The sequence below is a fragment of the Oryx dammah genome, unplaced genomic scaffold, assembly GCF_014754425.2.
Source record: "Oryx dammah isolate SB20612 unplaced genomic scaffold, SCBI_Odam_1.1 HiC_scaffold_7, whole genome shotgun sequence".
Taxonomy (NCBI): Eukaryota; Metazoa; Chordata; class Mammalia; order Artiodactyla; family Bovidae; genus Oryx; species Oryx dammah.
In genome coordinates this window covers 35,809,880-35,835,638 of record NW_024070191.1, presented here as the reverse complement: position 1 = coordinate 35,835,638, position 25,759 = coordinate 35,809,880, and the positions used below count along the sequence as shown (strand labels likewise).

The 25,759-nt window shown below is 54.2% G+C and overlaps 1 protein-coding gene and 1 long non-coding RNA gene across 3 annotated transcripts in view; one reads left to right on the top strand and one right to left on the bottom strand.

Moving 5' to 3' along the window:
* Nucleotides 1–384: 384 nt before the first annotated feature.
* IKBKB (inhibitor of nuclear factor kappa B kinase subunit beta) overlaps nucleotides 385–25,759 on the bottom strand; it is a 51,400-nt gene continuing 26,025 nt past the window's right edge. The window contains exons 6-22 of one of the 2 annotated variants that reach the window (XM_040243245.1): nucleotides 21,094–21,182; nucleotides 19,964–20,053; nucleotides 17,294–17,418; nucleotides 13,892–13,999; nucleotides 12,307–12,436; nucleotides 11,880–12,074; nucleotides 11,242–11,356; nucleotides 10,498–10,621; nucleotides 9,800–9,951; nucleotides 9,573–9,634; nucleotides 8,482–8,591; nucleotides 7,246–7,295; nucleotides 7,061–7,160; nucleotides 6,740–6,887; nucleotides 5,114–5,241; nucleotides 2,780–2,870; nucleotides 516–1,737 (exon numbers count right to left, since the gene is read on the bottom strand). In XM_040243245.1, coding sequence (XP_040099179.1) covers nucleotides 1,672–1,737; nucleotides 2,780–2,870; nucleotides 5,114–5,241; nucleotides 6,740–6,887; nucleotides 7,061–7,160; nucleotides 7,246–7,295; nucleotides 8,482–8,591; nucleotides 9,573–9,634; nucleotides 9,800–9,951; nucleotides 10,498–10,621; nucleotides 11,242–11,356; nucleotides 11,880–12,074; nucleotides 12,307–12,436; nucleotides 13,892–13,999; nucleotides 17,294–17,418; nucleotides 19,964–20,053; nucleotides 21,094–21,182 — 1,883 coding nt within the window. In that variant the 3' untranslated portion in view covers nucleotides 516–1,671. Of the gene's footprint in view, nucleotides 2,871–5,113; nucleotides 5,242–6,739; nucleotides 6,888–7,060; nucleotides 7,161–7,245; nucleotides 7,296–8,481; nucleotides 8,592–9,572; nucleotides 9,635–9,799; nucleotides 9,952–10,497; nucleotides 10,622–11,241; nucleotides 11,357–11,879; nucleotides 12,075–12,306; nucleotides 12,437–13,891; nucleotides 14,000–17,293; nucleotides 17,419–19,963; nucleotides 20,054–21,093; nucleotides 21,183–25,759 lie in introns of both variants that reach the window. The other variant, XM_040243244.1, reaches the window with a different exon arrangement.
* On the top strand, nucleotides 5,890–9,722 carry LOC120865848. The gene is made up of 2 exons (XR_005721529.1): nucleotides 5,890–7,714; nucleotides 7,921–9,722. It is a non-coding gene; the product is annotated as an uncharacterized LOC120865848 (long non-coding RNA).

The window sequence follows — 25,759 nt, the reverse complement described above, 5'->3', positions numbered from 1 at the left end:
GGCATGCAGGATCTTAGTTCCTCGACCAGGGATCGAATTCATGTTTCCTGCACTGGAAGGCGGATTCCACTGCACCACTAGGGAAGTCCCTATGTTACTCTTTTGAAGCATGAATTTTGGTGATGTTTCTTTACTCAAAATTCTTCAGTGACTTCCAACTGCCATTAAAATTGGCCCCTGATTCTTAGCTCAACACTCATTCCCTCCCTAATCTGACCCCACCCCAGCCTACCATTCGGGTCTAAATTCCCACTGTGTTCCTCACCAGTGTTTTCTAAATCATGGTTTATCACTCTCCAGTTCTTTGGGCTGTTCATCAATGTTACATGCACACGAGAGAAAAATAAAAGGTGTCATTGTCAAGCAAGTTGGGGAAACAGCGGATTTAGGCAGAATTAAACCAGTTTATTATCACGGGAGAAGGAAATGGCAACCCACTCCAGTACTCTTGCCTGGAAAATCCCATGGATGGAGGAGCGTACTAGTCCATGGGGTCGCAAAGAGTTGGACATGACTGAGCGACTTCACTTCACTTCATTATCATGGGACTTTCCATCCTTCAGTAAACCAGTGCACAATGTGAATTTCTAAGAGGCACTTAAAGCATGAACCATTGTTGTCCAAACTTCCTGTACATGGAACCCACAGAACCGCCTCCACGGAAGGCACTCTGTGAAACTCTTCTTGTCTGGCTTTCTTCTCCAACCAAACTTGCCTGCCTGGGATCATCTGAGCTCACCGTGCTGTCCCTCTGTTACACAGAGAAGCTTTTGTGAGACAGCAGAGAGGCAGCGTGGGCCCTGGCACCGTTCGATTTCATCAAATGTTCCATTGCAGTTGGGTTTTTGAGTTTGTTAAGTCCTAACCAGAGGTATTATAAAAATACAGTGGGATCTGAGTCATGCTGCAAAATAGAGAATCTGTTTTTTAAATACATTCAGTAAATAATACCGCGAGAGGATATGAGGGGCGGGACCTCCCCCGTCCCCCTATGGCCGCACACAGGGCAGGGCTGTGGGCACAGGGGGTCAGCAGGCTCATGGGTGACAGACACCCTTTCCGTCTTTCCTTCTTCTCCAAGGCAGCTCGCTCCCAGGGACTCTTTGGGACCCGCAGGAAGGGAGATGCTTTTCCCTCCTGGCTCCAGACAGTCACGCTGGCTGGAAGGACCGCAGCCTGGCTGCAGATCGCAGGTGGAAGGACAAACGTTAGCAGCAGTGAGATCAGAGGAGAAAGGAGGATGGGACAGGGCAGGATCCGGGGTTTCGAGGTCTGCTCAAGAGAAGCTGAATCCAGAAACTCGAGCTATGCCGACAGACCTCCTCTGGAGAGCAGGAAGGGTCAGGAGGAGACAGCTGGCACCGAGCGCTGCTCAGACTTCATCTTGGGAGTCAGTCGGGTGTGGCCACTGAGCCTGGAGCACTCCTCTCCCCTCGCAGGGGCAGTGGCGGCCCCGGCGACATCTACACGCCGCCCCCTCGCATCCACGTCCGCTGGGCCTCTGCAGCAGAGGAAATCCAGCGAGCGGACGAACTGCTGGATGTGCCCACGGAGGGCCATGCCTTCAGTCTACAGTGACCGTCACGGCTGCTGGAGGAGCGCGATCTCTGTCTGGGTGCCAAGAACGCCGGGCACGATGACGCTGGGGCCTTGGGCAAGTGCCGCCCACCGTCACGAGGCCCGCTCCAGGCCCTGCTGTTCCTCCTCCTCCGACTGCAACCAGCTCCAGTCTAGAGACTGAAAGTCAACGGGCTCATTAACAACCCCGCGGCCACCCAGGTACCTGGTTTTCTTCTTTGGGAGGCAAGCAGCACGATTTAGAAGGAAGGCTAGAGCCTTTCATTGACAGTCGAGTTTCTGCAAAGGACCCCAGAGCCGGAGCTATGTCTTCAAGACCGTGCAGGAGCTTATCTTCAGATGGGCGTGGAGCCCCTGAGACTCTGGCCAGGCAATTTAAGTGTTATTCCTGCAGCTCACAGCACTGACCTATGCTCACTGAACGCCCAGGTGCCCAGGGCTCATCTTAGCTCTCCACCTCCAGGCTAACCAGGTGGAACCACCTGGCCAGACTTCCTTTTCCTCCGGCAGAAGCAAATAGGCAGTGCAAGGGTCAAAACATACAGGGCCCAGAGGAGGAAGAGCAGCAAGGAGGAGACACGGAAAGCCCCAAACAGCAGGATGACACTTGAAGAAATAAGAGGTGATTACCATTGGCAGTGACCCCTCCGATCCTTCCCCAAACTGAGAAGTTTCGGCAACGCTAGTGCGGGACTGTATTGGAGGAAATGGCCATTAAAAGACCCAAGCGAACGATTAAGCATCCTCTCAGAAAGTTCAGCTTTGCCTCGATGTCTCTGCACTTGGACTCATTTTTCTTTAGATCAGCTTCCCTAGAGCTGGGCTTGCTGAGTCCCTAAGCTCCGAGTCCCTGAGAGATGGGGTGGTGACAGCTTTGTCCCTGGAGCCCAGCACCGCACCTCTGACGTGCATGCCCAGCAACGGCACAGAAGAGAAGAGCGGGAGAGAGGCCTTCCCCCGGGGATGCTACCAGCCTCATAAGGACCAAGCGCAGTGAGGATGAGAGGAGGCAGAGCACGTAAGGTACCTGTGCTCGTTCAACAGTCGTCAGCCCTGTTATCACGATGAATATGAAGGTTGTACCAGAAAACCCCAAGGGTACACTGAGATCTAGGCGGCAGGGCGTCGCCTCTCTCTCAGCTTCTCGTTTGCTGCAGAAAAGAAAAGGTGTGGAGCAGCGGGGCTCCCCGCGGGCCATTACCCTCAAACTCTGGTCCTGCTCCTTCATGGTGTCCTGCAGGGCGTTCTCCAGCTGGGTGCACAGGGTGTGAGCTTCAGCCACCAGGTCTTCACTAAAGAAAACGACTGGATTATTAGAACGTGGTCAGTGTGAACTTTTCGAAAGTAATATATTACTACGTACAAATATGTTAAAGGGCTTCTGGAAAGATTTAAAAAATTGAACAATTATTCTGATACTGAGTGTCTTAAAATATATGACACTGCCTCAGCAATTTCATCTGTTCTTCTTGAGCACTGTTATGGAAGCTCGAACCCAGCCGTGAGCATCGCCATTCACAACATGAGAAAGCAGAGGTCTGGCCTAATAAAAAAGTTCAGAGCCAAAGGGATTTCTTAGGCTCTCTCTAAACTGCCACAATCTGAAAATCTCTCCCAGATCACCTGTTTCACAGTTCTTGAAACTGACAAAGGCATAGAGACCACGAGAATTCCCCAGGTGTCCTCAGCTCTCTGAGACTGGGAGCAGCGTGTTCTAGGAACTATTTCATCTGCTGCACTCTCGCCTTTCCTATGATGAGAAATGCACACGTCCCGAGAACAGGCCGTGGCTAAGAAAGGCGACAGCAAAGCAAGCCATCTGTCTTGTTCTAACCTCAGCTCCAGGACGTGGGCAGACAGATGGCAACCTGAGCCCCCAGGACGCCTTTCCTAGAGCTTTGAGGATCTCGTGGAGGAACGGGGACAAACCCAACAGGAAGGGCCCCGCAGTTCCTCCTCTCACCGCAAAGGGGGCGCTAGTGGGAGGAGCAGAGCCCCGACTCATCCACCGGCCGGCCACTGCCCAGGCACCAGGCTCTGGGCTGGCCCCAGAGGCCCCGGACCTGGTTACCACCCTCAAGGAGCTAACTGGAAGTTGGGGAGAGAATTAAGAATCCAACACGGGGAATTCTCTGGTGGTCCAGTGGTTAGGACCCTGCACTTTCACTGTCGAGGGCCCAGGTTCAGTCCCTGATTAGGGAAATACATTCTGCAAGCCAAGGGGCCAAAAAGAGAAATAGAAAAAAAAAAAAAAAACCCAAAACAGTACAGGATACAAACTCCCCAAGTACAGGAAAAGGACTTCTTGAAAACAGCTTTACTGAGATATAGTCACAAACCATAAAGTTCACCCGTGGAAGGTGCAAAACCACACGCTTCTGGTGCACTTACAGCGTCATGCAACCATCGCAGAGGTCTAGTCCTCGACCATTTTCATCACCCAAGGGGAAACCCTGTACCCGCTGTCAGTCATTCCTCTCCCTCAGCAACCAAGTCTCCTCTCTAGTCTGTAGATCTACCCTTAGGAATCAATTTTCACCGTCTCCAGTGCCTGGGGCCCAGCAAGGGAAGGCTCTGAAGAAATGGGTGTGAGGCTGAACCAGAAACAAAAAGCCACACAGGTGTCTCAGGAACAGCGATCTGTGCGTGTGTGTCTGGGCCACGGAGGGGGTGGGAGGCAGAGCCAGGGCAGAGGGAAGACACCCTGGGGAGGGCGTCAGCAGAGTTGAGGACCTGGGGCGCCAGGATGCAGGGGGGTCGGCCCGGCCTGGTTACCCGGGGCTGCCGATCTCGAACCTGCATGTCCAGTGAGAGCCCAGAACCCACTGATGCTGCTGGTCTGGACCAGGCTCCAAGACCCCCGGGCAGAGCCAGGAGCTGTCTGGGAGCAGGGGTGAGCCTGGAGAGGACGCTTGGAGGCTGGAAAAGGCTCAGCCTTGGCCCCAAGGTAGCTGGCTGCCATGGCTGGTCCCTGAATATCCAGAAGAATAACTCGATCAAAACAGTCTCCCGTGAAGACGGATTTGACCAGAGGGGGCCTGGGGGCAGCACTGGGCTGGAAGCAGAGAGTGAAAACCTCACGGGAAGGGCTCTGAGGCTGCATTCCCAGCTCTGCAGCAGGGGTGTGCGCAGCAGGCAGGGCGGGGAGGGGTGAGCGGGGGGTGAGGGGAGGAGGGACCACAGGAGGGACCGGCAATGCGTGACTGGGGCGCGGTGACCAGAGGACACCCTCGGGGACCTGCTTCTATGAGCAGATAGCGAGGGATGGATGAGGGGACAGCACAGGGCTGGCCAGCACTGGACGGAAGGCTCCCATCCAGCAAGAGCAACTTGGCCTCAGATAAGGACACCTGGCTGGGCAAGCCACAAGCAATGCTATGAGCAACACACCACATCCACGCCCATGGCGCCCGGCACGGGGGACAGATGCCAAGGGGCGTGCATGGCGCCACCACCGGGAGACCCACGCTTCCACGCCCACGACCTCCCGACGTGCCCCGGACTTCGGCACTGGGCGCCACAGATGAGGACTCACCTCTTCTCAGCGGCCTCGGGCAAGCTGTCGGGAGCTGCACAGGGCTGAGACATCAGCTGGCTGGGGTGACTCAGGCGGGAGGCGTTCATGCTGTCCGGGCTCCCGCTGACGGGACCCCGGACCTTGCTCTAGAGGGCAAAACCGGAATGAGAGTCAGTGGTCTGGGGGCAGAGGGATGACTGAGACTCTGCTTCCACGGCAGGGTGTTTTCTCATGAAAACACCTGGCCACGAGACACACGCTCTTCCTGCAGAAATCAGGCAACATCGCCATCTGATGGTTTGCGTTTCAGCTTAGAAACTGCTTCTGCATCTGCAGGTATAACTTTTTGATTGAGGGTTCTAAACACAGAGATTTGAGGATTCTATTTCTTTTCTTTTTTTAATCAACCATTGGCCATTTAATTTTAAATTTGGGGGGTTCTAAATACAGAGAGATTTGAGGGTTCTATTCCTTTTTTTTTCATCAACCACTGGCTATTTAATTTTGTGTTTTTTGGCTCTGCAGGCTCTTGATTGCAGTTACAGGCTTCTCTCGTTGTGGCAGGAGGACTTAGTTGCCCTGTGGCATGTGGGATCTTAGTTTCCTGACCAGTGAACGAACCCTCGTCCCCTGTGTTGGAAGGTGGATTCTTTACCACTGGACCACCAGGGAAGGCCCTGAGGCTTCTATCTCATTAGCTGGTTTGCTCAACAAACCCTTACAAGGAAACGAGAAGGAAGGTGCATTTAATCTTCCCAAGAAAAGAAACACAAGGAGGTCCTAGGTGACTTCCCGTGACTTGCGCCACCTGGGGAGCAGAAGAGGCGTCCTCAGCCTCCCTGCTGCCTGCCAGCTCGATTCCAAGCTTTTCTTGGCTCTTCTCCAGTCTCTGTCCTGGGCTCTCTTCTGTGCTGCGGTTTCTCTCTGAGCAGCACTCAGTGGGATCACAGCCACATCGGGATGGTGGGCACTCGCAGAGCGGGCTGAGCGCTGCACGGCACAGGCCTGGCTCAGAGCCTGGCAGGCACGCCACTCAGGGGCTACACGCAGGTCTCCAGGAACCTGGGGTGTGATCTCGTTTGGAAAAAGCATCTTTGCAGATGTAGCTAAGGATCCTGTGATGAGATCACTCTGGATTATCTGGGTGGTACCTAAACCCAGGGTCAAATGTTTTTACAAGAGACACAGAAGAGGACTTCCCTGGTGGTACAGCGGATGACAGTCCGCCTGCCTGTGCAGAGGACACGGGTTCAGCCCCTGGTCCAGGAAGACTCCACGTGCAGTAGAACAGCTAAGCCCGCGCACCCTGGAGCCTGTGCTCCACAACCAGAGAAGTCATCGCGATAGGAAGCCTGCGTGCCGCCGACTCGAGCGCAGCCCCTGCTCACCGCAGCTAGAGAAAGTGTGACTGCAGCCACAGAGACCCAGTGCCACCAAAAAGAAACAAATTTTAAAGCGAGGGAGAGACTAGAGAAGAGGGCCATATGGAGTCAGGCAGAGACCGAAGTGAGTGCTGGAGCCAGTGGCGTCTGAGAAGCGGCGAGAAGGGATTCTCCCCTTGAGCCTCCCCAGGGGGCCCGGCCCACCTCATGCACGGACACCGACCCTGCCGCCTCCAGGACGGGCCTGCCCGGGCTCACTCACACACGCGATCTTCAGGAGATTCCAGAGCTCCTTCTGCCGTTTCTCCTGCAGCCGCACCACCGTCTTCTCGTCCTCGCTCATCAGGCTGACCACCTCCTCCACCTTGGGCAGCAGCTCCAGGGCCTTCTGCTTGCAGACCACGGTCTTACTGTGAAGACCAAGTGCGACGAGCTCCAGCACGCCCGGGTTGAGGGGAGCAGGACGCAGGCCCCGGCGGGGATGACTCCGCTTGGCTGCAGCGGGCAGGAGCTCCTCCAGGGCCCAGGGGAGGGGATGGGGCCTCTCCTCGTTCCACCCTCCGAGGGGACTGCGGCCTGATACCTGAGCTGCGTGTAAATCACTCGCACTTTCTTCTCAAAGCCTTGGATTGCCTGGAGGAGCAGCCGCACCATTTCCTGACTGTCACCGTCAGTCCGTTGGTCTGCAAAGCGGGACGGAGCCGCACGGTCTGTGGGGGGCCGGTCTGGTGCCCGGGCAGTGGGGGACCCGGGAGGCGGCCCACTCACCTCTCGGTTTCTCCCTCAGCCTGCGGTAAAGCTCCCGCGCCTGTTCTTCTCTGAAACACAGAAGGCAGCGGCTCCATCAGCGCCAGAGCTACTGCCGGCAGCATCAGCAACTCCTGGAAGCTGGGCGGGCAGCACGTCCCGGCCGGAGGCAAGCACACTCCCTGGGGATGTCATGGGCGAAACCCACGACAGAGGAAGGCCCGGCTCACTGTCGAAACACCAACTCAAAGCTCATGGTCAAGACTTCCTGAGAGTCCTCAGGAGAGAAGCCTCCTCTGTCCCTCAGCGTTCCCCACCCGCCTGGCCCCCGCAATTCAGAGGTGTGGGTCCTGAGTTCAGACAACGTGGCCTCTGAAACTCGAGTCAGGAGCAGACACGCCCTCCCCAGGGCCAGAACACAGTGAGGTGGACTGGCGTTTCCAGGGGTTGACTTTTGTGTGAAAACCAGAGTACGATAAAACACTGAATAGTGAAGGGAGGTCGCTCAGTCGTGTCCGACTCTCTGTGACCCCGTGGGCTGTAGCCCACCAGGCTCCTCTGTCCATGGGATTTTCCAGGCAATAGTACCAGAATGGATTGCCATTTCCTTCTCCAGGGGATCTTCCCGACCCAAGGATCGAACCTGGGTCTCCCACATTGTAGACAGACGCTTTACCGTCTGAGCCACCAGGGAAGTTTTGACAAAATATAGGCTACAGATAATCAGATTTCAAAGACTGGAGCCTCCGGTCCTAACAATCCTGGCAGAAGCATCAGAGGCCTGGCTGAGCCCCAGGGAGGCTCTCCTGGCACCCTCGTCTGCTCCTGGAATGCAGGAGGGGCTACTCTGCCCAGAGAGGGTCCCTGGAGCTGAGGCCAAGTCCTGATCACGACTCAAATGAAGAGTCAAGGTTCCACCTTCTAAGACTTACCTGGCTCCTTCCCGTCCTACTTCCTGCTTCTCAGGCCACGCCCGGGTTGGGGTATGCTGGGCAGCCGGGCATCTGACCTGATGCTTTGGAGTTCACGAACCATGGCTCAGGGCATTATCTGAACTGGTCCCCACAACTGTGAGGTCAGACACAGCTCTTCCGTCTCAGGTGAGGCTCAGAGGGACGGAGGTTTGCCCAGGCCCAGCTTCCACACGTGCCGAGAGGACCTCCCTGGGATTAGGCTGCACGGGAGGGCATGCTCCAGTGGAACTGCGCCTGAACAGCCTGCCCGCCCGCCCAGGCACAGACACACGCACACACTCACAGGTCGTCCAGCGTCCCGCCCTGCTTCCGGCCCATGGGGCTGCGCTGCAGGTCCACGATATCTGTCTGCAGGGCCATCATCCGCTCCACCAAGTGCTTCACCTCGTCCTCCTGGAGACAGAGCCGCGCTGAGACTGAGCCCCGACGGACTCGGCCAGGGACTCCCGAGCCTCACCATGGGCCTTCAGCTGCCCGGCTAGAAGGGACACGGCCTTGGGAGTCTGCGGCCGGGATCTGGGCCTGCCACCCACCAGCTCTGTGGCCCTGGGGCAGGTCACCCTGGCCTCAAGCTGCAGTCTCCCCCACCGGAAACTAGGACGAGATGCGACGGGGCCTGAGAGGACCTGGCCTGGCCCTGGTGTGGAGACGAGCCGGGGCACGCTCCCCTCTCCTAACTCGCCCTGGATCTCAGGGGTTACGTCCACGAGGACAGAGATCGTGGGGAGCCGGGGGCAGGAGTGGAGTGGTGGCTCGCGTCCCTGTGCCTGAACAAGGGGTCACCCACCTCGAACAAGGGGCATCGGCACCAATTTATAGGAACAGACGCTTCGACACGGAGGGGAGGCTCCCTGCCCGAGTTCACTGGGCAGATGGTGGAAGAGTCCAGGAAAAGACCTTGGGGTCCAGGCTTCCCCCTGAGTGAGGTCCACAGGGGCACCCCACCTCCCTGCCTGGCCTCATGATCAACACTGTTCAGTGGCATCTGATTCACAGCCCTCAGACTTGCCCCTTCGGACCTGTTCCTTCCTACGGGCTCAGTGTCCCGAGGAGGAAGTCAGGGCAACTTCTGACATGACCGAGTGCTGCTCCTTTATCCAAGGGCCCTTCTCGCGGGGAGACGTCTGTACTCCCCAGGACGTGTCACGTCGTAAGCCTGACTCAGACCTGTATGGCTCCCGGACCGGCCACACTGGGGACCTCTGCCCACCACCCCCTACCTCCTTCCAGCAAGTACTAGCTGAGGGCAGAGAGCCTGGTGAGGAAAATGTGATTTTTGACACAAAAGCTGGACCAAGCGCTCAGTGAGAAAGGGGAAAGATGGCAGGGAAGAGGGTGCCCTCGGCGGGGCTGGGAACCCGGGGAGCCTCCTACCCGTCCGCAGAGCTCCACGGCCTGCTCCATCTCCCTCCAGGCTAGCAGCAGCTTGTCCGACGCTGGAGGAAAAACACGGAGGGGAAAACAAAAGTTAAAAATAATGAAAACACCCCAAAACCAAGAAAGTGAAAAGGCACTCCATTATAAGAGGACAAAAAAAAAAAAAAAAACTTGAGAAAGGAGTTTAATGGTCTCTCCAGATTGATTGCAAAGGACACACTCACTGATCCCAAACTCTGTCTGCTCCCTGTACTTCTCCAGGTCGATCTGGATGCTGGTCTTAAAGAAGTCCAGCTTGGCCTTGAGCTGCTGAGACATGGAGGCCATGGAGTTCTTCATCTTGGACAGACAGCTGTTGTTCCGCAGCAGATTCATCCTGCAGGGGCCCCCAAGAGACACACCATGGGCGTGTTTGGGATCCAGGTACCACTTCCCGGACCATAGTAAAAGTGGCCTCCAACACCTTGGCAGGCCCCTGCTATAATTAGTATAATCACAACAAGTGCAGCCACTTATAACCATCACGACAATTTCCTGGCCCGTAGCGATGGGTGAGGCTCTGCTCCGAAACTAGAATTAGGTGAAGTGCCATGCAAAGGAACCCAAACCAGCCACAACCTGGGGAAAGAGTCAGCCTGGCCTGGCAGGGTGGCCAACCCACAGTGGAGCTGGGCCAGCCCTCTGGCCAGCCGCCCCCCACCCCGTCCACAACCCTGGTGCGCGCGCTGACCACATGTGCCTGTTGGGTCTAACAGGCCCTCCCACCATCCTGCCCACCGATGGCTTCCCGCCCTTCCAGAGCAGCGTCTTCCCTCCTGCCCCTCCCGATAGCGGCTGACCCTGGGGCCCCGCCTCGGCCCCCGCCCCATGGCCAGGCCACCGGGCACTCTGGGCACGTGGTGCCCTGCAGCTGGGCACCTACATGGCTGCGCGCTGGCCCTGCTGCAGGCGGCTGCAGTCTTCCTTCAGGGCCTGGATGCTGTGCCAGACTTGGCCCCACACCTTCCGCAGTTGAAAGAACGGGAGGTTCCTCTTGGGCTCTTGCACTGAATGGAAACACAGGCGATGGTCAGGGCGCAGTGCCTGCGGTGGACGACAGCATCCCACCCCTGGAGCCTGCTGGCTCAGCCACACCGCTCGGTTATGTAACGGCTCGGCTATTACACAACCGCCTTGGGTGTTGAGCCTGCTTCCTGTTGCTCACTTTTGCGCCCCGGGGTACACACACGTCCAAATTTACAGATGCACAGAACACCTTGGAAGGAAGACTCAGGAGTCTGGTGGCAGTTTTCCCTGGGAAACTGGGGACACGGAGGAGCTTACTCTTCACCGTATTGTTCTATTGTACCTTTTGGTATCTTGTGCATATATTAATTACTAACGTACAAAGACAGTTTCACAAATAAAATGGTTTTGCGATTCAAGGTCAACAGCCTGTGGGCCATCTTCTCTGTCCCCTGTTTAGATGAGGCTGAAATTAACTGAAGATGCTCTGTCCTGCCTCCGGTGGGGCTGCTTCTCACATGTACGACTGAAGACGGCTGTCTGAGGACCGGGTGGACTCGCCTGCTTGGGGAGGACCCCTCGCTTGGGCCAGGGCTCTCCCCCTAGCTTTGTTCCAAGAGCTATAAGGGATCATTTTTTTAGAAGAATAGGCCATGCTTACGGATGCAGCTGACGCTTTCAGGCTGGGGCTGTGGGGAGACCTGGCTTTCATAGGTGACCCTGCTGTTGTCAAAGAGGAAAACGAGGTCCATGTCCAGCGTGCGGCCCTCATTCAGCTGTAAAGGGACCAGAGGCAAAATGAGGTCTCGCACCCCCCACCCCACCGTCCCCCAAGAAACGGGAGACTGCAGAGCATGCTCGGCCAGGACACGCCAGGTGCCCACCAGGCCTCTCCCAGGGCCTCTGGCCTCTACTGCCCTCGCTGTTCCCTTTACACTTATTACCTGACGCACACCTCATCTACAGCACAGTACATTCTGCTCTATCCTCTGTCTTTACCGTGTCACTCAGATGCCTGCCATCTCCTTTACTGTCCAATGCCTCTTCCCCTGTGTTAAATTTGCAGCTCATTTTGTGCAGTGGTCAGCATGGTACCGCACATGACGGGGTCAAAAACAGTTTCGGTTGACGTGGAAGAATGAAGCGTCGCTTTGGCAGCAAGAGCAAAAGGCACTCCCAGTGGTCTGGAAGGTACAGCTAAAGTGTGGGGCGATCCGTGTCTCCTACCAAGTCCGCAGGATCTCGCGTTCCCACCTCGGAACGGGTGGCCGCCTGGCGCCCACAGGAGGCCGGGCTCACCTTGCCATCCGAGAGGCACTGGGCGGCGGGCTTGTCGGGGATCAGGGCCAGCCCCGCCTCCTGTAGCAGCTCCTGGTCCTCCTCGAGGATGCCTGTGTCCTGGCGGATGCGGGCTTTCAGGCTCTGCAGGCTCTCGTCCTCGGTCACGGGGTAGGTGTGCAGGGTGCCCGTGACCATGTTCAGGACATGAAGCAGCTGCAAAAACCCCGGGGGTCACGGGAGGGTCACGGGAGGCATGGCTCGACAGGGACGCCTGCCTGCTGGCCCGGCTTCTCGGAGGCCCCGCCCGGGGTCCGCCCCCCGGAGTCTTTCCCCTCCTGTGCGTCCCTGGAGACGGCCTCACAACCCATCAGTCAGCAAGGGTCCCATCACACCCTCACAGGGGTCAGGGGGCCCACGGCCTGGGGCGGACTAGGTACAGGCTCACCTTCAAGTTCAAGATGTCGTCCAGGGCCTTGAAGCAGCCGTTGGGCCCGTAGACGGGGTCCGTGCCCCTCTGGCGCGGGTGCCACGTCAGCATCAGCTGCAGCCACTTCTCCAGCCGCTGGGCCAGGACACTGAGGGGGCGGGGGCGGTGTGTGCGTGTGCGCGCATGTGCACGGGGCCCAGCGCCAGCTTCCCATCCCACGTGTGCGTGCGCGAGGCCCAGCGCCAGCTTCTCGTCCCATGTGTGTGCGTGCATGTGCATGCACGAGGCCCAGTGCCAGCTTCCCATCCCATGTCTGTGCGCACCCACGCAGGTGCACGAGGCCCAGCACCAGATTCCCGCCAGACGTGTGCGTGCGTGAGGCCCAGCGCCAGCTTCCTGCCCGACGTGTGTGTGTGCACTCACGCACGTGCCCAAGGCCCAGCGCCAGCTTCCTGCCCGACGTGTGCGTGCATGTGCGTGTGCGAGGCCCAGCACCAGCTTCTCGTCCCATGTGTGTGCGCACCCACGCACGTGCGCGAGGCCCAGCGCCAGCTTCCCGGCACACGTGGGTACTGAAAAGCACGCACGCTTCTCCCGCCCCATGTGACCATCGCGGTTCGGGGCCAAAGTGATCCCTGAGGCTTAACCACCCTGAGGAAGGGTGAGCCTTCCCCTAACAACATGAATTGCTCTGGGGCTCGACCCCCACCCCCTTCCTCCACTGGATCTGCACAAACACCCTCCCGTCAGGGGCCTCTGGGCAGAGGGCCATGCGAGACCCTCCAGGCAGCTTTCCAGGCATTGAGCAGCCCCCTCCCCCAGCAGGAGCACTGCCTGACGATCTGGCCCCACACCGCCGGTTCGATCCACATTGTCAGTCGCTTCCTGGGAAGCGTCTGAGGGGTCCACACTGCACTGCTGGGTGCCCCCAGCACCCATTCCTGTCCCCCAACAGAAGCCCTCCAGACGCCAACATCGCTACCCACTGCCTCTCCCTGGCCGCCCCCAAGTCTTTTCCCCTTGAAGAGCCTTCTTCATCAACCTGCCCTGCCTATCGGTCCAGATCCTTCCAGGAAGTTCCAGCTCAGCTCAACAGGGGACCCCCTCCCCATCCTCCAAAGACTCATGGAAACTGAGCCGTGTGCCTCGGCGTGGGGCTGCCGGCTGCTGTCTCCTGAACCATCTCCCGGTTCTGGTAAGATGACCTGACGGCTCATATTCTGGCTCTGAGACCAGACTGCTATGCTGTTCAAAATGCAAAGGTTTATTTGTTGGCAAAAACACAGTGCCAGCCTGAAGAAGGATGGACAAAGAGCACAAGGGGCCATTCCCTACCCTTCAGAGGTTTACAGCTGACCAGGAGCTAAGCCCTCTGCCAGACCAAACGCCTGCAAGGCAGAGCCACCACGGGTCAGGAGGGCAACAAGTATGCTGGGAACCGAAGAGGTAACTCCAGATGGGTGGGGTGGGGACGGTGTGCTAAGACCGAGATGGACGACGGCAGGACCGGGGGTCAGAGCTGCCGGGGACGTCAGCCCCCACCCCCATCTTTAGAAAGGAAGGACAGGCCACAGAGGTGGAGGAGGAGAGGCTGGGGACATACCTGTTGAGGTTGTTGGGGTGCGGCAGCGAGCTGGAGAACTTCACGGCCCCGTTCAGGTCCTCGCTCACCACGATGTCCATCTCGCTCTTCTGCCGGACTTTGGAGTGCCTGTGGATGTGGGGGGACTGTCGCGCTGCGTGTAGTGACCCTGATGTCAGCGGGCGCCCAACAGCCCCTTACACGGGTGACCTTCCACTTGACAACCAGACAGGATCCCACAGGGGTCTACCGAACCACTTGTGAGGCCCAGCAACCCGCTGGGACGCTTCTTTGGGAGGTTAAGGGCGTCGGTACTGCCCAGTGAGAGTCAGGAACCCGCAGGCTTGTACCGCTGTCTCCTGACCTCACCCCGGCCCATCCGGCTTGTTCTTTTACTTTCCATCTAACACAGAGAATGAAGACAGGACGTCTGCACCACGGTTCCTTCACGTGCCACCTGCACACACACCACGCACTTCCCTCTAAATGCAATGGCTATGCCTGACTTCTGAAGGCAAGTGAAGCGCTAACGTTTTCCAACTAGGAGACCCTTTAGACGTATCTGAATTAGTGTTTAAGGAAAAACGATTTTAAACTGGCTTCACGTATTCTCAGCGACAAGGGTGATGACAGGAGTCTGAACAATGCTTCGCAGAGAATCCAGCGCTGACAGTGAATGCACCCTTCTCCACCCGAGACTTCTGTGGGGTGGGCAGTTTTCAGCCCCCCACCCCCCACCCTCACCAGGTGAGGAAACGGCCTGCCGGAAGTCACACCACTAGAGAAAGACGGAACCAGGGGCTTGGAGCCAAGAGCAGCTGCTCCTGCTACTCAATGTCCGCGTCCTTCCTTTCCAGAAAGACGTTAGAGATTCAGATGGAAAATGCTTTAGCCTGAAGTCTCATTGGCAGGGGGGGTAAACTGACCCATGTGGAGCACACAGAGCCTGGAAGATCCAGGGTGTGGCTCGAACCTGCCTCCTGGAAGTCAGGCTGTCATCACACACGGTGGGATGGTGCTCTGATAGAAACTCAAGTCTGTCTACGGGAAATTACACAGATAAATGAAAGGACACTGTGAGTGAAATGCTTACTGCTTAGGCTGGTCCTAAAATGTATTTTCAAGACTGGTCCTTCAAAGCAGCTTTATGATAGGATAATAAAGCTCAAATTGCATTTGTTCTGAAATTACTATCTACCTGCCATTTGAGATGAGAGTGAAATTGTTAAAGTTGCCTAAGGCATTACAGGCAGACCAGACAGGCACGTCTCACAGACTCTCGGGTTTCAGAGACGCGTGCTTGGAAGTGGTCACCTGGCCTCCCAGCAACGTGAGGGAGGCTGGCTCTGCAGACAGCAGGGCCATCAGGGATGGTTTCAAACGGCATTTCCTCTAGTTCTGATGGATTCTGATTCACCTTGCTATAAATAATGGAAACGCTCAACATTTGAACAGAACTGCAGTCATCCCTCGGTGAGTTAAAAACACGACGCGTGTACAGTTTAAAGTCACTGTTGTGATGGTCGCACGATGCGGTGTGACTTAACGCTAGGAGCTAAGTCAGCGCGGCGGAGCCCAGCTCAGGGCGCTGCTTGTGCTACCATCAGTCTCCACGGGAGGGCGCCCTCCGCCACGTCACCAGGCCCCTCGGGCACGGAGACGGAGCCTGGTTCATCCTTTCCTGTGTCTGGTGTGTAAACGGTGACCGAACTGGACTGCGTCACAGAAAGCTACTCTTCTTGAACGGATTTCAAAGGCTACGTCTTGGTCTTACAAATAAACATTCTCATGATGTGAGTACCTGTGTCCTTTGAGAGAGCCTGTGTTTCTGGTACTTCCAGGAAGATACTGAGAAACGTGACATCAGCCAGAGCTGCCCCACAAAGGGGCAGGGGGAGAGGACCTTTGCATGTCCCTGCTGGAGATGCTGTTTCGCAGCCTTCCTGCGGAGCACGCTGCTAGTACAAGCCAAAACCCTGAGCACGTGCAGCATCTGGTATGTTGAGCCCATTTCTAGGAACTTATCCCAGGGAAACAACTGTGGATGCACCGGGATTTCCCGGAGCTGTTTCAGTTAAGTGTGAAAGGCAGGTTCTCTGAGAGTACGTCTGGTAACCTACTTTGGTTTTTGAACAAACACAGGCACACAGAAGAAGAGTCTGGAGACGGAGAAATGTTAGTGGCGGCGGGAGGAGATTCTCAGTGTAAAAACCCTGGAGGAGCACTCACAGGGCGGCGTGCCTGCGACATCATCACCGAGGTGAGAAGGGGTGAAATCCACCAATGAGCCAGCAGGCAGATACATGCCCGCTCACTTGTGGGTGTAGGAAACATCCCCGAGGTGGACCCAAAGCCAACAGTGCCAGGCATCTGTGGGTCGGGGGGAAACCAAGCAGGTGGCGAGGGATGACCTTTCCCTCTTCTGCTTTCTGAAGGATGAACCCCGTGAACTTAGCGCTGCTCCAAACACTAAGACTGGAGACAAAGAATTCTGGACAACGGTACTATCGCTTCAGTTAGTGTGTGGCCCCTCAAGGAATCACTGCGAATGAACCCTAACTGGGTCAAGAGGACATTAGCTTTTAAATGATGCATTTCAGTAATGCTTAACTTTTATGTATATAATGAACCACATATTAGTAATACAATTAGAAGAAAAGTTTAAAAACACAGAGTAGTATTTAAAACCTTGATCATATTCCTTATTAGAAAGTATCTTTTCAGCAGTGTACCCGGTTCACTGTCTGATGCTTTTAAAACCAAATTTCATAGTTTCTGGTCTTACGTTTAGATCTTTAATCCACTTTGAGTTTATTTTTGTGTATGGTATTGGAAAGTGTTCTAGTTTCATTCTTTTATCAATAACAGTATATTAACACATATATATGGAATTTATGACGATGGTAAAAATGATTCTATATGCAAACCAGGGAAAGAAACACAGATATCAAGAACAGACCATTGGACTACGTGGGAGAAGGCGAGGGTGGGATGATATAAGAGAACAGCCCTGAAACGTGTATACTGCCATATGTAAAAAGAAAAAAAAAAAACTTTGTACTGAGGAGCAGTAGAATTGGTCAACAGTAAACTTTCATCTACATACGTCTCGGTATCTGTCACGTAAACATGCCCTTTGCTTGTTTACCACCACTCACTCATTCACTCTGTAAACACACTGGCTTCCTGCCCTGCGCAGAGCAGTCATTTACACAGACTGGATTTAAGGCTATTAAGGTTCAGAAGCCAGGGCTCTCGGAGCTCAGGCTGTGCTCACGCCGGGTCCCCACAGGACTTTCTCGGGGTGACAGGTCACAGGGGTCTCAGGCCCGGCCTGGGCCGCCCCACGAGACCGGGAAGGCGAGGCGGTGTCTGGCAAAGGCGGGGGACACCCTCCCGGGGGGCGGGCCCAGGCTCACTCACCACTGCACCGGCTGCCAGTTGGGCAGGAAAGGCCGGAAGCCAGTGATGCACTCGAAGGCCAAGGTGCCGAAGCTCCAGTAGTCCACTGTCACCGTGTACTTCTGCTGCTCCAGCAGCTCGGGGGCCTGCAGGGCGGGGGGCACGCTCAAGCTGAGCCGCTGAGGGGCCGCCACGGCGGGGGCGCCCGGGCCTGCCCCGCGCTCCCGGACCCCGCGCTGAGGGGCCGCCACGGCGGGGGCGCCCAGCATCCGGGCCTGCACACGCTCCCCGGACCTTGCGCTGAGGGAGGAGGTGGCCACGAATCGGGCGGTGGAACCTAGACTCTCTGATCTCACCCCATCCCGGGGCTGAAACAAGGGTCTGTGGCAGGGGCGAGGGGGGTTGAGGTGTGCTGTGCACCCTTCTCCCGGGCACCGTGCAGGGCCGCAGGGGAAGTGATCCAGGCCACACACAGCCGGGCACAGTGCATGCGACGAGTGCCGGCCCCTAACGCGGTCCGCGGTCCCCGATGAGACAGAATGTCACAGTCGAGCAGGAAAGGCCAGCTCCCCAAGCAGACAGCCTGGGGTGACAGGAAGCTTCCCAGCACAGGTGGGGTGTGGCTGGCTCGGGATGCCCAAGAGCAGACATGCCAGAAAGGACCCTGAGGAGCGGAGGCGTGCAGGCAGGACACGAAGGACCACAAGCCAAGACGAAACGTGTGGGACGATCAGGTCGGCCTCGCTGTCTGGTTCTGGACAGAAGTTCTGGCCCCGCGAATGGTCAGAGCTCAGGCCCTGCATTCATTGCCACTGAGCCGACAAGGGGTCCAGAGGACACAGGGCAGTACCCCCAGGACCCTACTCCATGGGCACAGGTGCTGAGTCACAGCCCCAGGTCCCCACCCTGAAACCTCTACCCCCCCAGAGCAGGGGATAAAAGGACAGCATCCATTGCCCAGCGGGGGTTAATGGGAAGTGTGGATGCACTCACAAGGACCTCAGTGACTGCTTTTTTTCTTTTTTATGTAAGACCCAGGTAGGCTGTTTAAGCCCATGGAGCCCAGGAGCTTTCAACTTTCATTTTTCTTTTATAAACTGCAGACTCCGTTATTCAGTCCACATTTCCTGGTCATCATTTGCATGCAATCTATCACTAAGTCCTGCTGAGTCTGTTCCAGGCCTTGTTTTTTTTTTTGTTATTTGTTTGTTTGCTTGTGTTTTCTTTTGCCACACTGTGTGGCTTGTGGGATCTTAGTTCCCTGACCAGGGATCAAACTCTGGCCCTTGGTGGTGAAAGTGCGGAGTCCTAACCTCCCTGGGGAGGCCCCTCTCTCAGGCGCTTCTTGAGCCATCCTCCACATCCTGATGGCTGCCCACCAGCTCAGACTAGCCCACCCCAACGGCCGCTATACCACTCGCCCACTGCCTGCAACTCACCCTCCACATTGTGCCAAGTGTGGTCTCTTCCGAAGGTAAACCTGATTCCTCTCACGCCTAAGACCCTTTACCGTCCCTCCAGAGGTTTCAGGATCAAGTCTGGAGTCTCTAACGCAGCCAGCGAGGCTCTGAATGACCTGTCCCCCACCTTCCTCTCCAGCCTCAACCTGAGATGGCCTCCTCCTTCTCTGGTTCCGGCCATGCCTTCCGGGTGCCTCCTGCTGCCCCACCGCCTGGAACTCCCTCTTCGCCCCCAAGTCCCTGGACGTGCAGGCCCAGCACCAGGCCCTCCTAGCATGTGGCAACACCCCACGCTCGCCCTTAGCAGTCCTTATCGTACCTCCAATCGTTTCACTATCTGTGTATCAGGGGCATGTCCGCCTTCTTCCTAAACTCTAAAACAACACTTGCAGCATGTCTGCAGGAAGTGAGGAAGAGCTTCCAGGAAAGATAGGTTTGGGAAGCACTGGATTCCAAGCGAAGTGGCTTTCTTAGTATAAGAAAGAAATATATTTAAGTGTGAGTTTGATGTATGAAGCAGGGCACCCAGAGCCAGCGCCCCAGGACAACCTGGAAGGATGGGGTGGGGAGGCAGGCACGTGGGCGGGGGACTCAGGATGCGGGGGACACGTGTATGCCTGTGGCTGATTCATACTGATGTGCGGCAAAAACCATCACACTACTGTAAAGCAATTATCCTCCAATTAAAATGGATAAATAATTAAAAAAAAAAAACCCTTAAATATATGCATGTGCAATGTGGCACCCCCGCCCCTCAAAAAAAATAAAACATAAAAAGGAAAAACTACAGGTGATCAGTATTTCTTGGATGAATGGGTACTCAAATAGAGCCACAATATTTAGACCAAATAATAAGAAGAAAGGGTGGGAGCTGGAAACCAGCCCTCTCCTGTGGCCCTTGAGACGCAGCGTGGGAATGGAGGCCCCTCTGGAGCAGCGGGAACCTGGTTTACACTCTCTGGGCTGAAACACGGTAGCACAGAGGGTCACGGGACACGCGCGGGCCCAGGAGCAGAGCCCTTTAGACACGAGAGGATGACTGCGCCCCTCCACAGGGCCTCTGGGAGGATGAGGAGTCTGACCTCACACACCAGCGTGTTTCCCGTGCATCCAGGAATCATTCAGAGAGCCGGCAAGCTCAGCCGGCAGAAGGCGAGGAAGGAAGCAGAGCCCTGTGGCCACAGCCTCCCGAGAGAGGCTGACCAACAGACCCGGGAACCCCGCCTCTTACCAGGTACTGCAGGGTTCCCACGAAGGACGTGCAGAGGCTGCCCTGGTCCAGCTCCTTGGCGTATCCCAGGTCAATAATTTTGTGTATTAACTGGAAGAAAAAGCAGGGAGGGAGAGACATCTGAGGGCTATGCGAGTCTGCTGTCCTTCAAGAGTCCTGAGTACCTCTGCTGGCCCAGAGGGTGTGTCTCTGAATTCCCAGTGCTAAGACCCTAAGCTCCTCAGGACTGCCGAATAGGCAGGAGAACGCCCTAGATGTGGTAGGTTCAGGCAAAAGAAACAACGTAAAAACGCCAGGTGCGTGTCCTCCTTTGCCTGGCAAGCACCTGCTGGAAGGTCAGAATTGGGAGAACACACACCGGCCGTCGGGACTGCAAACCCCGGCCTTGCCGTGACGCAGAGGACCAGGCGCGGTTCCTTCTCAGTAAACACTAAGTTCTCCAACCTCCAATGGACTGCCGGGAATGAGTGTGAACAGGGACAGAGGTGAGGGCCAGGGCGGGCGTGGGTTACGACGGAAGCCGCGGGGGAGAGATCAGACGGCCCATGGCTGAGCGGCTGCATTCCACTTGTCTGAGCCCTGCTCACCACCCAGCTGAACAAACACGGCCCAGCCCTGCGGGGAGGTGACCCCACACCTGAGCGGGGGTGGGGGGGGGGCGGGGCCGAGAGCTCTAGGGAAACTGCAGGATGGACCGGGCCAGCTCCAAATACATCCTTTCGGCCACGTCCAGAACCCACCTACACCTGGATTCCCTGTGAGCTTCAAAAGCTGAGGCTCCCAAACAAATGGAAAACAAAAAAAGTCCATTTCCAAGAAGTGCGAGGCCCCACGGCCAGAGGGGGGTGGCAGTTGGAAGACAAACACTATTTTTCTTATCAGATTCCTGCAACTTGGGACAGTTAACAATGTGGTCTGTTCAAACTGGCTTCAACCTGCAAGCCAGAACTTGGCGCTGGATTTTGTTTCGATTCAAAGAGTGCTCCCAGAGAATCAAAGCAAACGCGTGAGCAAGGAAACCCAAACAGAAGCAGGCATGCAAAGCACATTCCTCGCCCCATTGCCTGCCCCCAGCTGCTCAGCCCACGCTCCCCCGCCCCTCCCCGAGGCTGGCCCGAGGAGTCACTCACTCTCTGCTCCCCTTGCTGCAGGACAATGTTTTCTGGCTTCAGATCCCGATGGATGATTCTGTTCTCATGAAGGTATCGAAGTGCAGAGGCTGAGAGGGCGGAAAGGGGAGTGAGTTCCCGTTAAGCCTGGACAATGCCTTTCACTCGGCATTGCCTCCCCAGTTAAAGATGATTATCGCGTGTCCTGGATATACACCCCGACTCCGTGCAGGGGCTCGTGGTGGGGGGCGGTGGGGGACAGGCCCACAGACGCCCCATTGGTGAAGGAAGGGGGACCTGGCTATGTGAGCAGAACTTGGGGCTGCACCAGAATCTGCCTGGTTCACGCAAAGAACTCTAAGACTTCCATCCACAAGGTCACCACCTCCTGTCTCGGGCAGCAGTTCTCAACCGGCACTGCCCAGTCCGGCAGCATCAGACTTGGTGCACAGAAACGCCAAATCCTCAGGTCCTGCCCCAGGTGGAGTGAGTCAGAAACCTGGGGGTGGCCCTGTGGTCTGCTCTCTACCAAGCCCTCCAGGAGGTGCTGATTAACTTTGAGACGGAAACCTTCTCTGGTCTAGAGGCTCAGTCTGGCCCTCGGACGCAGAGGACGCCGGGCAGAGCTGCCTCCAGGGAGGAAGCGGGGTGGGGGCCTAGAAGGGGAGAGTGGGGGGCGCCTTCAATACATCTGCCGGTCCAGTGTGCGTCTGCTGGGCTCTGAGGGCCGTGAAATACGGGAGGACGTGGTTCCCAACTTTAAAGCACTCAGACTCTAGCTGACAAGGAAGCAGCCCACACCACCCGGCTCACTCGCTACCGCAGCCTCTGCTATGAAGAGCAAACGTGGCCACGTGACCCAGGACAGCCAAGGCTCAGACGCCCATCAGGACGTGGTTTTTACCCCTAAGAGAGGTTTTAACAGAAGTCCCAACAACCTGTATGTACCACAGATGAAAGAAACAAGGAAGTATTGGAAAGAGATAAAATGATCTTTATCTGGAAATGATCTGACTCTAAGCCTAGAAGACTCAATAGACAAAAAACTGGGGAAAATGTAGTAAGTTGTCTGGAAGCAAAACAAGCAGATACAAATCAACAGTTTTTCTCCCTGTCATAGATCCAGGTGAAAGGAAAAAAAAAAATCCCATTCACACTAACAGCAAAAATTCTAAAATACCACAGGATAAATTTAGCCCCCCCGCCCCAAAAAAAAGCATCATGAGAGGAAAACTATATAAAGCAAACTATATAAAGCAAAACAAATAACACAAAGAGGTTTTAAAAGTTGATGGCAACTAGAGAAAAGAGTACCGAGGGTCTTTAAACAGCTAAAAATAAGGTTACCAGATGAATCGTATATTACTATCTCTAATAAAACTCTAATTCAAAAAGATACAGGCACCACTGCGTTCACTGAAGTGCTATTTACAACAGCCAAACACGGGAGCAACCTAAGCGTCCATCAACAGATGAATGCTGATGTAGTACATGAACGATGGAATATCACGCAGCGTGAGAAGGAATGGGATAATGTCTTGCAGCCACATGGATAGACCCTGAGATTATCACAGCAAGTGAAACCAGACAGACAAAGGTACTATCACATGGTATCACTTACCGGTGGAATCTAAAAGAAAGTGATACAAATGAACTTACAAACAGAAACAGACTCACAGAGGCAGAAAACAAACTTACCAAAGGGGAAGAAGGGGGAGGGATAAATAAGGAGTCTGAGATTAACGAACACACACTACAGTATAGAAAATAATCAACAAGGACCTACTGTACAGCACACAGAACAATATTCAGTATCTTATAATAAACTACAACAGAAAAGAATGAAAAATAGATATACATACACATATCTATAACCGAATCACTTTGCTGTACACTTCAAATATCATAAATGCACTATACTTCAATTAAAAAGAAAGAAAGAAAAATTTATGGCAAAAGATAGTATACAAAGAACCAAAGACCAAAAAAAGGGGAAAAAAAATCTGTAATGCATATGCCAAAAAGCATGTATCAATAGACAAAAACTCCTATGAACCAATAAGAAAGCAACCCAGGTGTTAGGGAAGCAACACTACTATTTTTCAAAATCATAATGCTATGTTACTTTTCTAAAGAAAAAAAATGCATTTTTTTTACTTTAAGGGAACATAAAAGAAAACAAAGAAGTGGGTTAGATAGGTGCTTCCCAGGGTTTTAGATTCAGGCCAGTTGGATTAAGGATAAAGACTGAGGATGGCATTCAAGACAAGATGACCATGTTTTTATTTTCCGAGGTTAGATTCCAGTTGAGCTATTTCAAATCCTGAAAGATGATGCTGTGCAAGTGCTGCACTCAATATGCCAGCAAATTTGGAAAACTCAGCAGTGGCCACAGGACTGGAAAATGTCCGTTTTCATTCCAATCCCAAAGAAAGGCAATGCCAAAGAATGCTCAAACTACCGCACAATTGCACTCATCTCACACACTAGTAAAGTAATGCTTAAAATTCTCCAAGCCAGGCTTCAGCAATACGTGAACCGTAAACTTTCAGATGTTCAAGCTGGTTTTTAGAAAAGGCAGAGGAACCTGAGATCAAATTGCCAACATCCGCTGGATCATGGAAAAAGCAAGAGAGTTCCAGAAAAACATCTATTTCTGCTTTATTGACTATGCCAAAGCCTTTGACTGTGTGGATCACAATAAACTGTGGAAAATTCTGAAAGAGATGGGAATACCAGACCACCTGACGTGCCTCTTGAGAAACCTGTATTCAGGTCAGGAAGCAACAGTTAGAACTGGACATGGAACAACAGACTGGTTCCAAATAGGAAAAGGAGTACATCAAGGCTATATACTGTCATCCTGCTTATTTAACTTATATGCACAGTACATCATGAGAAACGTTGGGCTGGAAGAAGCACAAGCTGGAATCAAGATCGTCGGGAGAAATATCAATCACCTCAGATATGCAGATGACACCACCCTTAGGGCAGAAAGTGAAAAGGAACTAAAAAGCCTCTTGATGAAAGTGAAAGTGGACAGTGAAAAAGTTGGCTTAAAGCTCAACATTCAGAAAACAAAGATCATGGCATCTGGTCCCATCACTTCATGGCAAATAGATGGGGAAACAGCGGAAACAGTGTCAGACTTTATTTTTGGGGGCTCCAAAATCACTGCAGATGGTGATTGCAGCCATGAAATTAAAAGACGCTTACTCCTTGGAAGAAAAGTTATGACCAAACTAGATAGTATATTCAAAAGCAGAGACATTACTTTGCCAACAAAGGTCCGTCTAGTCAAGGCTATGGTTTTTCCTGTGGTCATGTATGGATGTGAGAGTTGGACTGTGAAGAAGGCTGAGCGCCGAAGAATTGATGCTTTTGAACTGTGGTGTTGGAGAAGACTCTTGAGAGTCCCTTGGACTGCAAGGAGATCCAACCAGTCCAGTCTGAAGGAGATCCGCCCTGGGATTTCTTTGGAAGGAATGATGCTAAAGCTGAAGCTCCAGTACTTTGGCCACCTCATGCCAACAGCTGACTCACTGGAAAAGACTCTGATGCTGGGAGGGATTGGGGGCAGGAGGGGAAGGGGACGACAGAGGATGAGATGGCTGGATGGCATCATGGACTCGATGGACGTGAGTCTGAGTGAACTCCGGGAGTTGGTGATGGACAGGGAGGCCTGGCGTGCTGCGATTCATGGGGTCACAAAGAGTCGGACACAACTGAGAGACTGAACTGAACTGAACTGAAGCAGCTGAACTGAACTGAGGTACATTTAAAAATACTATCTAGAATCAACAGAACTGAGTGATTACTGATTTAATAAAGAAAAGACCATTCTAATACACAAGCAAAGAAAGCAAACCAGCAGAAACACTGGCAGAGAACACATGAAGAGGTAACTTATAGGAGTATAAATGAAACACAGACCGCAAACAGTTATGCAATCACATAAGAAGCCGCTCCAGCTCACTGGCCGTCCACAAAGAACACACGAAAGGAACAACAGCAAGCCTTTTCACTTCTTCAACCAGAAGGAATTTCAGATGAGATGTAAAAGGCACTCCCTATATCGCTGGAAGGAGTAATAACTGCTGTGCAATTGGGGGAAAGAAACACGGCAAAAGCTATTCCATTTTAAGATGTACATATCGTTTGACCTTTTGTTTCTGCCTCTGGCAATCCAGCGTACAAAGCCAACAGCACCATCACATACAAATACGGGTGCAGACTGCACAGTGTCAAGTGAGATCATCAGAGACTAGTGAAAAGTCACCCATCAGGGAAGGGCTGACGGAATCACGGGAAATCCACAGTATAACTGCCAATTATTAAAAATCATTTACGCTTATATTACCTGACTCAGAGGGATGTCAATGTTGTAATGGCGTGAACCTCTTTTTTTTTTATTAGAGGTAAAAAAAGGTCAAAAGCAAAAGCGATAACCACACTAAGAAAAAGGGTGCTGGGCCAGGGCATAGCAGAGAAGGGATGCACCCTCAGGGGGAGAAGACACCCTTCACAGAGCCCAAGGGGCCAGATACGCTGTGTGAAGACTTCATGCTGAGTGTTTTCTGAAAACACAGGGAAACCCCTGAGAGTTGAACACCCAACTTCCACCTTCTCAGGGGCGTTCCAGCCGCACATTAAGTGAAATGGCAAAACCTCTCATTGAATCTGCCCT